The sequence below is a fragment of the Dama dama genome, chromosome 24, assembly GCF_033118175.1.
Source record: "Dama dama isolate Ldn47 chromosome 24, ASM3311817v1, whole genome shotgun sequence".
Taxonomy (NCBI): domain Eukaryota; kingdom Metazoa; phylum Chordata; class Mammalia; order Artiodactyla; family Cervidae; genus Dama; species Dama dama.
Window position 1 is genome coordinate 26,477,053 of NC_083704.1, and position 15,299 is coordinate 26,492,351.

Sequence of the window (15,299 nt, forward strand, 5' to 3'; positions counted from 1 at the left end):
GTGGAAAATTCTTAAAGAGATGGCAATACAGACCACCTGACCTGCCTCCTGAGAAGTCTGCATGCAGGTCAAGAAGCAACAGTTAGAACTGGACATGGAACAACAGACTGGTTCCAAATCGGGAAAGGGGTACGTCAAGGCTGCATATTGTCACCCTGCTTATTTAACTTATATGCAGAGTACATCATGAGAAATGCTGGGCTAGATGAAGCACAAGCTGGAATCAAGATTGCCAGGAGAAATATCAATAACCTCAGATATGCAGATGACACCACCCTTATGGCAGAAAGTGAAGAACTAAAGAGCCGCTTGATGAAAGTGAAACAGGAAAAGGAAAAAGTTGGCTTAAAGCTCAACATTCAGAAAACTAAGATCATGGCATCTGGTCCCATCACTTCATGGAAAGTAGATGGGGAAACAATGGAAACAGTGACAGGCTTTATTTTGGGGGGCTCCAAAATCACTGCAGATGGTGACTGCAGTCATGAAATTAAAAGATGCTTGCTCCTTGGAAGAAAAGTTATGACCAACCTAGATAACATTTTAAAAAGCAGAGACATTACTTTGCTGACAAAGGTCCATCTAGTCAAAGCCTATGGTCTTTCCAGTAGTCATGAATGGATGTGAGATTTGGACTAGAAAGAAAGCTGAGTGCCAAAGAATTGATGCTTTTGAACTGTGGTGTTGGAGAAGATTCTTGAGAGTCGCTTGGACAGCAAGAGATTCAAACAGTCCATCCTAAAGGAGATCAGTCCTGGGTGTTCATTGGAAGGACTGATGTTGCAGCTGAAACTCCAGTACTTTGGCCACCTGATGCAAAGAGCTGACTCATTTGAAAAGACCCTGATGCTGGGAAAGATTGAGGTCAGGAGGAGAAGGGGACGACAGAGGATGAGACGGTTGGATGGCATCACCGACTCAATGGACATGAGTTTGAGTAAGCTCCAGGAGTTGGTGATGGACAGGGAAGCCTGGCATGTTGCAGTCCATGGGGTCACAAAGAGTAGGACATGACTGAGTGACTGAACTGAACTGAACATGGAGAAAAGAAGAATGCAAGAGACACCCACATCATGTATACAAAAGTCTTTCTTTTATGGAAGCTGAACTGTATTTGTTGACCCCAGAATGCAGAACTCAAGACATTGGGTGCACTGAAGCTTCTAGTACACCTTCCTGCTCCCCTTACCAGACCCCTCATCTCACGCCCAGGTGGGTGGACTATTGGCTGCCAGGTTCTCACGGTGGCACCCTTCTGGGGACAATACGCACTGCCGATGGTCCCCAAAGCCACGAGTATATGCTCTGTCCCAGTCACACTATTTGGACCCAAGGTTTTTTTTTTATTTTTCATTGGAGGATGATCGCTTTACAATTTTGTATTGGTTTCTGCCATACATCAACATCAGTCAGCCATAGGTATACATATGTCCCCACCCTCTTGAAGCTCACTCCCACCTCCCACCCCATCTCATCCCTCTAGGTCATCACAGAGCACCAGTTTGAGCTACCTGCCTCATTCAGCAAATTCCCACTGCCTGTTTTACATACGCTAGTGAGTATGTTTCCATGCTCCTCTCTTCATTCATCCCAGCCTCTCCTCCCCCCACTGTGTCCACAGTGTGTTCTCTAGGTCTACATCTTCTTTGTCTCCACACACACAATGACCATCGAAAATCCAGGGCCCCCCCATCCCCCGTACAGTTCTAAATCAGAACTAAAAGTGTCAAAGACTGCAACTTAGAGATAAAACAAATGCCCTAATATCCTGATTTTCTCCAGCAGATAGACAAAAAAACCAAAAAAGGACATACCAAATATAACACCTGGGAAATGATGGATCTGGAGTTTCTCCCTGTTGGTAATTTTTACATTCCTGAGGCTTTTCTTCACTTGGATAATTTACAGGTCAATGGTTTCCTTTCTCTTCACACACCTCATGTTTGCCTCCTCACTTTAATCAGGGAAAGATGGAGGCAAAAGCAAAGATGTCTGAGCAAAAAGCAGTGGTGAAAAGCACTAGACCAAGATCAAATATTTATGCTGCGGCAAACTAGCTAACTGATTGTGATATCAAAGGATAATAAATCATTTTTAAAAAGGGAGAAAAAGCAATCAATGTGAACAGTATAATTTGCCTTTCACCAGGCGCTGATTTCTTTTTTCTGGTATTCATCTAACAATGATCGTTTCTGACTTTCTTTTGTCTCGTTTAAAAATACATTTCATGTCCCTCCCCTCAGGCAGTCAGATGTGCAGTGTTTTAAACGAGGTATTGTGAAGGAGACATCGAATTTCATATTTTGTACCCTGTGAAAAGGAACACATGTAGTTCTCTGTAGCCCCTGTCTCTTTTTCAGTGGTTCCTGCTGTTGTTACGTGATTGAGAAATTGATTGAACTTGGAGACCAGAGCACTTCAAAGAACAACCATGTTCAAATTACAGATTTCAGCAAATGAGACTTATGCAAAATTAACAGTAGTCAAATAGCCAGTATTTCTCATCTGTAGCTCCCCCTACCCCCTCTACCAAGCCCAAGTGGGCAGCAGGTAATAAATGTAGGTAACAAAAGAAATGTAGAGAACAGGTAATGTAGATTACAAAAGAAAAATGATAATGAATAATCTGACATCTCTGCCATTAATGTTTTCTAAAAATCTGCTCTTCAGTATTTTAAACAGTATCACCCATCTCGTTGCATTTTTTAAAATTTTTATCACTTCAATTATAAATTCTTCAACAAGGTCATACTTAGAAAATAAATTGCCTGAAGGGCAATTTCCAGTGAAAATGACCTGATTCTTACAGAAAGCTTATTGCATGTGGAATTTGGTTTTTCTGATTTTTTTTATGTATTTATAAAAGCTATATCAAGATTTAATTCACATACCACACAATTCATCCATTTTAAGTATACAATTCAATGGGTTTTCCTATATTCAGAGTTAATTTTTTATTATTATTTTTTTTTTTTTAGTAACCTGTCTTGAGTAATTCTGTTGTTTTTAAATTGGTCTTTTTGGAGAGACTACCCTAAAGAATTTTTAACCTCATGAACTCTGAACTCAAAGAATCAAATACTGTTTTTCTCCTGCCTTGTGGCTTCTTTGTAAATTGTTATTATTACTTTCAGAAGAATTCATTCCACCAGCTGAAGCCCTCTATGCCTAATGTCAGTACAGAAGTAGTTTAATTAGATTATGAAGAGAAGAAGACATCTTCACTCTGAAAAGCATAGTTGGGCTTTGCTACCAGAAAATAAAATCTTTGTTTCCCTCAGCTTCCCTTACACACATTTCTGAGCTCAGCTCACTGCAGGCTGACCTTTGTGACTTCACATTTGCTCAAGGCAGGTGATTTACCAGCAGTAGCACCAACATAAATGAATAAAGGAAAAATCTGTATAAAATATCAATGAACCAAGGTTCACTTTACACACTGTGCTATTATGTGTGTGTGTTTGTGTTTTGCATACACACATCACACACACATGCAGTCATTAAAAGCATGGCTCATAGGTCTGATTGTGTTATGGTTTCCTTTTATAAGAGAGAGAATTAAACTTGAACACTTACTGTTCTTTCAATTCCTATACATCATTCCTTCTCACTCTAGGCTTCCTGCACCTCTTAGAGAGGTGGGACCCATGAACCTGCATTTTACACAAACTTTCCAGGTGACTCTGATGGCCCAACATTGAGAAAGCGAGGCTCCTCTGCCACATGCTGAAGACAAGATATTCAAAGCAAGCAGTGAATGGCTTCATGGCTGATACTCAGGGAGACTGATGCACTGGAGTTGAATCCCAAACTGCTATTGTCTGAATGTTTGTTTCCTACCAAAACTCGTATGTTGAAACCCTAACTCTGAAGGCAATGGTATTAGGAGCTGGGGTCTTTGTTGTCAGTTAGGACATGAGGGTGGGGCCCTCGTGAATGGGATTAGTGCCCTTATAAGAGAACCCAGAGAGGGCCCTCACTGCTTCCACCATGTGAGAATGCAGCAAGAAGACACCACCTATGGACCAGGAAAAAAACTCCCACCAGAACCCAACCACACTGGTACCTGATCTCAGATTTCCATCTGCCAGACCTGTGAGAAATAAGTTTCTGTTGTTTATATGCCATCCAGCTGTGGTAATTTGTGATAGCAACCCCCAAAGACTAAGACACTAATACAACTTCAGGAAATTCAGAGCACCAGCAGGTAACAGGGACACCTGGAAGCTGTCACCCCTCTTTTAGGCTGGCCCTCTGCCACTGGACTTCTAAGAGAGATGAAGAAGTGCATTTGTCAAAGACGACCTGTGACTCTCCAACGTGGAAACCAGGCAGGCTTGCACATTCTTCAACCACAGAGCAGACTTGATGCTGATGGCTTTGGAGGCTGGGTCATCACAGGTGAGGGAGCTTCTGCCCCAGGTCTAATGACCCCGAGGCTCCCATGCTTTGAGGAAGCCACACCAGTTCCAGGCACCACACATGTGCAGGAATGAGCCTTCAGCAGAGTCCAGGCCCTGCATTTCCATCACCACCAACCTTTGATTCTTCCCAACTGAGATTCCAACATCCTGGAACACCAACATGCCATAGAAAGGAGACTATACCTTGTCTACTTTCCTGACCCACAGAATCCATGGGTATAAATCACTATGTGTAACAGCAATTTATTACACTTCAGAGGGCCCAGAGCAAGGGAATAGAATACCAAATGACCTATGAACATGATGAGAGCCAACAAATTCTATCAAAGCCTGGAGAACAGGGTGTTGTCAGCCAGGCCAAGCACACTGTCCTAAAATCACCAGATTCGGGCTGCTTTCCTCTCTGGTCTAAACAGTACTTCAAGCCCATGGGATTACTCCCAGACAGAAACTGCAGCACAGAAAGAATCAGCAAGCAGCAATAATGGCTTTAATCTCTCGTGTTGGCTGCCAGAAGCCCTGTGAGGGTATATCTGGATATGCCCTGCTCCATGGGGAGAGTATGATTTCCTCAGTGGTCTGAACATCAGCAGAACCCAGGGCTTGCTGAACCCACACAGCAAAGAATGGGACAGGAATTCTTGCAGGCACAACTGGGCTCCAAGGAAAAGGGTAACCTGATGCCCTTTACTGTTTTCCCCTGAGAAGAAATTGTGAGGCTGTGGTGCTACCCAGTCACTGCTCTCTGGGGCCTTTTTGGGGGATATAAAACACAAGCTTCTTCCTAATATGTATAGTAACACACTACAATAGTCCTACCAATGAATATTCAAGGTTGATTCCTTTAGGATTGACTACCATCATTTGTGCTTCCCTGGTGGCTCAGAGGGTAAAATGTCTGCCTGTAAGGCAGGAGACCTGGGTTTGATCCCTGGATCAGGAAGATCCCCAGGAGAAGGAAATGGCAACCCACTCCAGTACTCTTGCCTGGAAAATCCCATGGACAGAGAAGCCTGGTAGACTACAGTCCATGGGATCGCAAAGAGTCAGACATGACTGAGCGATTTCACTTTCACTTTCTTTTTCACCATCATTTAACCCCTGCCAGATGAACTGGGATAAACCATTCCTCCTTAACAGCCCCCAAAATAGCAAGACTGTTCCCCTCTTTCAAGAAGTAAACAGCTCTGAACAATTATCTACCACTGTTCTGAGAACTGAGTATTGATCTTGCTCCATCTCAGATAAAATACCTGTCCCTAATCTTCCGTGGTGGCTCAGTGCTGAAGAATCAGCCTGCCGATGCAGGAGACTCAAGTTTGATCCCTGGGTTGGGAAGATCTCCAGAAGGAAATGGCAACCCACTCCAGTTATTCTTCCCAGGAAAACCCCATGGACATAGGAGCCTGGCAAGCTGTCGTCCACAGGGTTGCAAAGGGGTCGGACACAATTTAGCAGCTAAACAGCAACAATCTAAGGACAGCAACTACATTTTCTGAGTTTCTGATCTATTCTCTCCCCTGCTGGATCTGTTGGAATCATAGGGAAAGAATTCTGGGGTAGATTACTGATGTCTGAAAGGGATGGGAGAACAAAAACATAGACCATAGATTTGCTGTCCTGTGTCTAAACTGAAATGAGATAGAAGGCACTATTTTAAAACAGGATTACTACAAAAATCGCCACAAAAGTCAGTCATCAATGAGAAGGGAAAATGTAAACAAATGCTGTTTTTTTTAAATATTGCTCTTTTTACACCACCAATACTCAAGGAAAGAAAAAAAAATGTGCAAACTGAGTCCACTTTAGTACTCTCCCAGATACTGCTACTGATTCTAGTGGGATTAGAGTTAATAAACCTCTGAGATGGAAGATTGAGTTGAAGTTGCTGGCAATCCCACTTCATTTCATTACAGATAATATGTACTCCCCAAAAGTAACTTTATTATTCTTCTGACATCTTTCATCTAATTCAGAAATGGGCACTTCTAGCCATGAGACATGTATGCTGCATGCCAATATATTCTGAAGCTGGGCAATCCCCTCAGTGCTGGTTGTGCATGAAACAGGATCTGACTTGGCTCTGTTCTGTTTTAGGGGCAACTGCAGGTCAAGAACAACCTAGAGTTGCTGACCTCAGCCCCAAGCACTCAAGTCTCCAGAATGAGCAACAAACTGGCTGTGCTTTAGGCAAGGAACTTTAGGGGACCTGGATGTTGGGTATGCGTGCTTCCTCACTCGTGAGTGTGTGCATGCTGTCGCCCAGTGGTGTCCAGCTCTTTGTGACCTATGGACTGTAGCCCACCAGGTTCTTCTGTCCATGGGATTCTCCAGGCAAGAATACTGGAGTGGATTGCCATTTCCCTCTCCAAGAGATCCTCCTGACCCAGGGGTCGAACCTGGGTCTCTTGCACTGCAAGCAGATTCTTTATCACCTGAGCTACCAGGGAAGCTCTTGATCTGGATGTTAGATGAGTGCTTTCCAGCAACATTTTCTGTGGCAATGATGTTCTATAATCTTTCTATCAAATAAGATACCCCCATGTGCTTATGGAGCACTCATTGTGTGGCTAACGCCACTGAAAAATATTAATACATTAAAATTTATTAACATAAATTTAAATAGCCACAGGGCGAGTTTGGTCTAGTGATTTAATTTCTCCAACCCTCAGTTTGACAGACCTCCCAAATCCATCCACTTCTCTTCATCTCTCTGCCAGCCCTCTCCTCCTCTAATGCAAACTATTCTGGCTGTTCCTACCCAGGATAGACACCATGGCTTTGTTACGGAGACCAAGCTCACTCTGCTTGCTGTTCAACAGGCCAGTGAATGAGAGACGAGGGTTGAGGCAAGGAACACAACTTTATTCAGAAAGCAAGCTGACCAAGAAGATTGCAGGCTAGTGTCTGAAAATAATCATTGGAATCTGGATGCCAGATTCTTTTACAAATCAGAGATGGGGGAGAGATGGGGGAGTGGAGAGAAAGCAAAGTAAAAAGGCCATCAGTCTTGCAAACATCTCCTAGAATGGCAAGCCTCAGGCAGGAGATGTGTTAATTTCTTCCTTCCTGCCATCCACAGGTGGACAGGGTTCTGAACAAAGGCACTTTAGTTTAACAGTCAGGCAAAGGGGCAGGATTCTCTGAGGCAAACCATTCTGTATGATCCTAACAACAAAAGCAACGAAAAGCAAGTCAAAGAAACTGTTCCAACATAGAGTCAGAATTGGTTTCCTCCCTGCCACAACAGCCTCCTAATTAACCTCCTTGCTGAGTGCGGATGGTGAGTGTGAGGCTGCCAGGGTTAATACCATTATGGGCGGCCTGGACCTAAGTTTTAGCTTCCCCCGAAATGGTAAGATTCCCTACCCCCATCAAGTAACCTGGAGCCAGCCAATCAATATGCGCCCAGTAAGAACAAAGGGAGAGCTGAAAAGCCCGCGAAAGTCTGTACGGATAGAATTGCTTTGCAAACATGTAACCAATCCGCTTAAGCCAGTTACTAACCGCTTTTGCATATCTCATAAATTTGTGTAACAAGCTTGAGCTCGGCGCTTTCTGACCCTGCACCATTGTGATGTTTGTGGCAGAAGGCCCTGGCTCGAGACAGTAATAAACTTCCCTTTTTGCGAGTTGCATTGTCTTGGAAGCCTTCTCTCTCTTCCCGCTCGGGGATTCGGACATCCGGCATAACATCTGGGGGCTCGTCCGGGATCCCTTGACCGGGAGAAGAGAACGCTTACAGAACAAAGGGGAAGGATAAATAATAACACCGGTGCTCAGGAAGCAGGGAGGTATCTGGCACAGAAAGAAGGTTTTTTATAAAGGGGGAACCAGCGGCGTAAGGCCTAGGCCAGCGGATGCGCTGGGAGGCAGCCGACTCCGCGGGAAGGCTTTTTATAAAGGGGGAGCCAGCCGGCGTAAGGCCAAGGCCAGCGGACGCGCTGGGAGGCAGCCGACTCCGCGGGAAGAAAGTTCCTCTCCCGACCCCGAGTCTGATGAACAGCGGACGTCATTCGGTAAGGTGAATCTGCTACCGGGAGGCAAGAAAATTCAGGGGGCCCGAAAACCCAGCGCTGTGTCGTCGGCCGACATTTGTTTGTCCGTGTGTTTGTCTTTGGCTCTCCGTGTTTTTATGTGTGCCGGCATTGTCTCTAGTCTCGTTCTATTCTGGTGCATTGTTCTCTCTCACTTCTGACTTATTTTCTTTCTCTTACTTCTCTGATCTGCCCCCAACTCCTTTTCTTTTCGGGAGTTTCAGTGAACAGGCAAACGGTTGTGGGGCCAATTGATGAGTCCTGGCCAGGGCTACGCTCTGGCGGACTCTGAAGGCCCTACAATAAGTAAGCCTCAGTAACTAGAGCCCGACCGGGTGAAACTCTCCTTTAACATCCCTAACTGAGGATGTGGCCTAAAATTCTTCTTGTGGGCACGGGTCAGGCACATAAAGGCCATTAGGGCGCCTGCCACTTGAAGACTCCCGTGAGAGGATAAGGGGGTCACGGAATGGGCTAGAAACCCCTAGGGGGCCCGCCCCCAGCAAGAAAACTTCCGTGCAACGACGCAGGCACATAAACAGTTCCAAAAGCATACCATAAGCCCAACCTCTTGGCCGCCACCACTCCCGGTAGGATTTTTGGTGGTCGTTCTCAGTGACTTTCTCTCTCTTCCTTACCGTTAATTCTTTGACCATGGGGCAAGGAGAATCTACCCCACTTTCTCTCATGACTGACCATTTTTCGGATGTCAGGGCCAGGGCCCATGACTTGTCTTTGCTGGTCAAGAAAAGTAAATTAATAACTTTTTGTTCTGCAGAGTGGCCCGCCTTTCAGGTTGGATGGCCTCCGGAAGGCACCTTTCAACCGTCCATCATACAGGCTGTGAAGGAAAAGATTATGGCTCCTGATCCCTGGGGCCATCCGAGTCAGGTCCCCTATGTCATGGTCTGGCAGGATCTAGTGGAAAATCCGCCTAAATGGTTAAAACCTTTTGTTTACAAACTTCCTAGTTCCTCCAGTTCACAGGTCCTGGTGATGGAGACCCCCCCCGGAGGAAACCAAAAAGAAAGAGGACCCAAAACCAGTCCTTCAGGAATCATCTTATCCAAACCTGATAGATCTAGAAACGGAGATAAGGCCTCCGCCATATGTGCCCTCCTTGCAATCCCCTCCGAGGAGAGAAGCTCCCACAGGTGAACCGAGAGGATTAAGAGGGCCAATGGGAACCGACCATGAAGGGGGACCGGCACTGGGGACCCGGGGGAAAACTAAGGGAGATAGGGGTAAGCAAGACCCTGGGGACCCAGAGTTACCTTCATCCACTGTTCAGGCGCTCCCTGTCCGAGTGGGACCAACTAACCCGGACGGAGAGCGAACCTATCAGTACTGGCCCTTTTCCACGAGTGACCTGTACAATTGGAAGACCCAAAACCCCCCTTTCTCAGAGAAGCCCCAAGGCCTCATTGACCTCTTAGATTCCATTTTGTTCACTCATAATCCCACCTGGGATGATTGTCAGCAGCTGTTGCAGGTGCTCTTCACCACGGAAGAACGGGAGCGAATTCTGGCAGAGGCGCGGAAACGGGTACCAGGGGTCGACGGGAGGCCAACTGCCCAGCCTCATCTTGTGGACGAGGGGTTTCCTCTGTTGCGGCCTAACTGGGATTTTGAGCGGGTGGAAGGTAGGGAGCGTCTCCGAGTGTACCGCCAGACTCTAATGGCTGGCCTGCGGGCTGCAGCAAGAAAGCCGACAAATCTGGCAAAGGTAAATTTAGTAAGGCAAGAGCCCACTGAAAGCCCGGCAGCCTTCGTAGAGAGGCTGATGGAAGCTCTCAGGCAATATACACCTATGGACCCCCAGGCTGAGGAGTCACGCGCTGCAGTTTTGTTAGCGTTTGTGAATCAGGCAGCCCCAGATATTAGGAAGAAATTACAAAAAGTAGAGGGATTGGGAGAACAGACAATACAGGATTTACTGAAAGTAGCTGAAAAGGTATTTAATAATAGGGAGACCCCAGAAGAAAGGGAAGAGCGAATTCGGCGGGAGGAAAGGGAATTAGCGGAGAAGATCAGGAGGGAAGACAGGGAACATAGGGCGAGGGAAAACCGGAAGAACCAGAAGGAGCTAGCCCAGATTCTTTTTGCGGGGATAAAGGCTGGAACAGAATTGAGGGAACCTCGAAACCCCCGGACGGGAGAAAAAGAAAAACCAAAAAGGCAGGCCCTAAGATCAGTGCGCCTACTGCAAAGAACAGGGGCACTGGAAAAACGAGTGCCCTAAGAGGGACTCAAAGAGAGGAATGACCCAGAGAGAAAAAATCCCCCCTGGAACTCGAGTTCTATATGCGGGGGAAGACAGTGACTAGGGGAGTCGAGACTCGGCACCCCTCCCCGAGTCCTGGGTAACCATACATGTGGAGGGGAAACCCATTGGCTTCATGGTAGATACTGGCGCCCAACACTCTGTTTTAAATAAAAAACTGGGACCAATGTCTAAGAAAGCCAGCTTAGTGCAAGGAGCCACGGGGACAAAAAGATATTGTTGGACCACAGAACGGAAAGTAAATCTGGGGACCCACCAGGTGTCCCATTCGTTTTTGGTGATACCAGAATGCCCAGCCCCTCTACTTGGAAGAGACTTGTTGACTAAAGTTAATGCTCAGATCCATTTTGACCCCGGGGGAATGTCAGTCACGGATGGACTTGGACAACCGATACATGTCTTGTCCCTAGCCTTAAGAGATGAATACAGACTTTTTGCGCCTAAGCCCTCAGAGACCATAGCACTAGATGTACAACCGTGGGTCCATAAATATCCATTGGCCTGGGCAGAAACAGCAGGAATGGGACTAGCTAAACAGAGACATCCGGTCGTCATCGAGCTAAAGGCCGAGGCAATTCCTGTGAGGGTGAGACAGTACCCTATGAGCCAAGAAGCTCGGCGGGGGATCACTCCCCACATTCGACGGCTCATGGAGGCCGAAATTCTCAGGCGATGCCAATCCCCACACTCCCTTACTGCCGGTGAAGAAGCCAGGGGGGACAGATTACAGACCTGTCCAAGACCTGCGAGAAGTCAACAAACGGGTGAGTGACATACACCCAACTGTCCCTAACCCGTATACCCTCCTGAGCAGTTTACTGCCTGAGTACACTTGGTACACTGTGCTGGACTTGAAGGATGCCTTTTTCAGCCTACCCCTGGCAGTCCAGAGCCAGGAGATATTTGCCTTTGAGTGGACTGAGGGGGAAGGCCAACCGGTAGTACAATTAACTTGGACCCGCCTCCCACAGGGGTTCAAGAACTCCCCTACCTTGTTTAATGAGGCTCTGAGTGAGGACCTCTACGAATATTGGGCTTGCCACCCAGAGGTCATTCTGCTACAATATGTAGATGACCTTATGTTGGCTGGAACCACAGAGGAAGCTTGCAGCCGTGCCACTGGGGACCTATTACAGACCCTAGGCATCTTGGGGTATCGCGCTAGCGCAAAGAAGGCACAAATAGCCCGGCAAGAGGTCACCTATTTGGGGTATAAGATCAGGCAAGGGCAAAGGTGGCTAACCCAGGCCATGAAAGAAACAATATTGCAGATACCAGAGCCCAAAAACCCTCGCCAGGTGAGAGAGTTTCTGGGGACTGTTGGATATTGCAGACTGTGGATTATGGGGTTTGCTGAGAAGGCCCGGCCCTTATATGAGGGAAGTAAAGAGACCCCAAAGTGGACTTGGACTGAGCCAATGAAACAGGCTTTCCAGACACTCAGACAGGCCCTACTAGAAGCCCCAGCCCTTGCCCTGCCTAACCCAAATAAGTCATTCCAGCTGTTTGTAGATGAAAAGCAAGGAATAGGAAAGGGGGTCTTGACTCAACAATGGGGACCATGGAAGCGGCCGGTAGCATACCTTTCGAAGCGATTAGAACCGGTGGCCGCTGGGTGGCCCCCTTGCCTTCGCATCATTGCAGCTACAGCCCTCCTCGTCCGCGACGCTGACAAGTTGACGTATGGACAGCAACTCTCGGTTTACACCCCCCACGCAGTGGAATGGGTTTTAAAGCAGCCGCCGGGTAAGTGGATCTCCAATGCCCGCTTGACACACTACCAGGCCTTGCTGCTCGATGCCCCACGGGTGCGTTTTCAGACCCCTTGCTCCCTAAATCCGGCCACGCTCCTACCCAACCCAGAGAAGGACAGCCCTCTCCATGATTGCAGTGAGATACTGGCTGAGGCCCTGGCGGCACGAAAAGACTTAACTGATGTACCCCTAAGCAACAGTGAGCTAGTATGGTTCACCGATGGGAGCAGTTATGTAAAAGATGGGCAAAGGAAGGCGGGAGCCGCCATAGTTGATGATTCAGGGCGGACGATATGGGCTGAGACACTACCCCCAAACACTTCTGCACAAAAAGCAGAATTGATTGCCCTAATACAGGCTCTGGAGCAAGCCAAAGGGAAGAGAGTCACCATTTTTACTGACAGCCGATATGCTTTCAGCACTGCCCATATTCAAGGTCCCATATACCAAGAAAGGGGATTTCGGACAGCTGAGGGAAAAGAGGTCAAAAATCTGCCTGAGATTCGCAGGCTCTTGGAAGCTGTCCAACTACCCCGGGCAGTAGCTATAGTACATGTCCCCGGTCACCAGAAGGGAGAAGACCCTAAGGCGCGAGGCAATCGTGCTGCTGATGCGGCCGCTCGAGAAGCGGCTAGCCGGGACTATGCCGCCCCCATATTAGCCGTGGGCCTTCCACCCCCTGGTATGGGGACCTTGCCACCAGTTCCCGAATATTCCCTCCCTGATCTCGCCTGGATCAACAAGGATACCACCCTCCAGAAAGATGACCAAGATGGATGGTACCGAGACCAAAACAACAACCTGATCTTGCCTGCCACCCTGGGTCGTCACCTGTGTGAACACCTGCACACAACTACACACTTGGGAGAAAAAAAGACTCTAACACTTCTCCAGATGGCCTGCCTGAGGTTCCCTCGACAAAATGCAACTGTACGAGAGATAATTCAAGCCTGCGAAGCGTGCCAGCTGATGAGGGCAGAGAAGAAGCAGCACTCGGGAACGAGGTACCGAGGGGAAAAGCCAGGGCAACATTGGGAGATAGATTTCACCGAGGTAAGGCCAGGCAAGTATGGGTACCGCTATCTGTTGGTACTGGTAGATACCTTCTCGGGGTGGGTAGAAGCTTTCCCCACTAAGGGAGAGACAGCAATAGCGGTTGCTAAAAAGATCTTAGAGGAGATAGTGCCTAGGTATGGGCTGCCAGTGACTATGGGCTCTGATAATGGACCTGCCTTTGTGAGCCAGATTGTACAAGGGCTGGCCCAAGCTCTGGGGACGAAATGGAAGTTACATTGCGAATATAATCCCCAGAGCTCAGGACAAGTTGAGAGAATGAATCGGACCCTAAAAGAAACTTTGACAAAGTTGGCAATAGAGACTGGCGGGGACTGGGTGACCCTCCTCCCCTTTGCACTCTTTCGGGCACGTAACACCCCTTATAAGCTGAATCTTACTCCTTTTGAGATTCTGTATGGAAGACCCCCTCCTGTGTATCCTATTTTCGAAGGAAAATGTCTGCCACCCCCTACTTTGGGACAATTCCAGCAAACTCTGATAGCATTAAGTAAGGTGCATAACCATGTTTGGAAATTGATTCGAGAGATGCATGAGGGCCAACACAAGAGGGCCCTCCCCTCACATAATATTGGCCCAGGTGATTGGGTTTGGGTAAAACGACACCAATCTAAAGTATTAGAACCTAGATGGAAAGGCCCTTATGTTGTTCTCCTTACCACTCCTACCGCTGTCAAGGTCGACGGGATTGGACCCTGGGTTCACTGCAATCACGTGCGGCAAGCTACATCGGAAGAACAGGAAAAAGCGCGAGCAGAATGGAAGGCGAGTCCTCACCCGTCAAATCCTTTGAAACTGAAACTCGTCCGCTGGGAGGCCTCCTAATTCTCCTGCTGATGGCAGCTCTCATCGACCCAGGAGCGACCAGTCATAACCCCCATCAACCTGCTAAGATCACATGGAAACTCAACGACGGGCAAACTCATGAGCTGCTCAATGAGACCTCAGGAATCCACCCTCCAAACACCTGGTGGCCAGACCTGAACTTCGACCTCTCAAGCCTCTTCGCAAAGCAGGATGGTCTCTATGGGTGGGGTCTGCGCGGCTCTGGGAGAAAAATGTTGTTTCTATGCAGACCATACAGGAGTGGTAAGAGAATCTATGGCAAAAATAAAAAAAAGACTGGCACAACAAAAGAGGGAACGGGAGGCCCAACAAAAATAGTTTGAGTCTTGGTTTCAACGCTCCCCCTGGCTGACCACCTTAGTTTCCACCCTCCTGGGCCCGCTTATAGTGCTATTATTAACACTTATATTTGGCCCTTATATTTTAAACTGGCTAATGTCATTTATTAGAGAACGTCTAAATACCATTCAGATTATGGTATTGAGGCAGCAATATCAGATGGTAGCCCAGGATGAAGAGAAAGATTCCTCTACAGGAACAAGAAGACAGGGGGGAATGTGAGGCTGCCAGGGTTAATACCATTATGGGCGGCCTGGACCTAAGTTTTAGCTTCCCCCGAAATGGTAAGATTCCCTACCCCCATCAAGTAACCTGGAGCCAGCCAATCAATATGCGCCCAGTAAGAACAAAGGGAGAGCTGAAAAGCCCGCGAAAGTCTGTACGGATAGAATTGCTTTGCAAACATGTAACCAATCCGCTTAAGCCAGTTACTAACCGCTTTTGCATATCTCATAAATTTGTGTAACAAGCTTGAGCTCGGCGCTTTCTGACCCTGCACCATTGTGATGTTTGTGGCAGAAGGCCCTGGCTCGAGACAGTA

At 47.4% G+C, this 15,299-nt stretch overlaps 1 protein-coding gene across 1 annotated transcript; it reads left to right on the plus strand.

Moving 5' to 3' along the window:
- The first annotated feature begins 10,730 nt into the window (after positions 1–10,730).
- On the plus strand, positions 10,731–15,299 carry LOC133045727 (protein NYNRIN-like). Its single transcript, XM_061128041.1, is given in 2 exon segments — positions 10,731–11,429; positions 11,431–15,299. Coding segments are annotated over 2 exon segments (3,537 nt in total). The 5' UTR covers positions 10,731–10,860; the 3' UTR covers positions 14,399–15,299.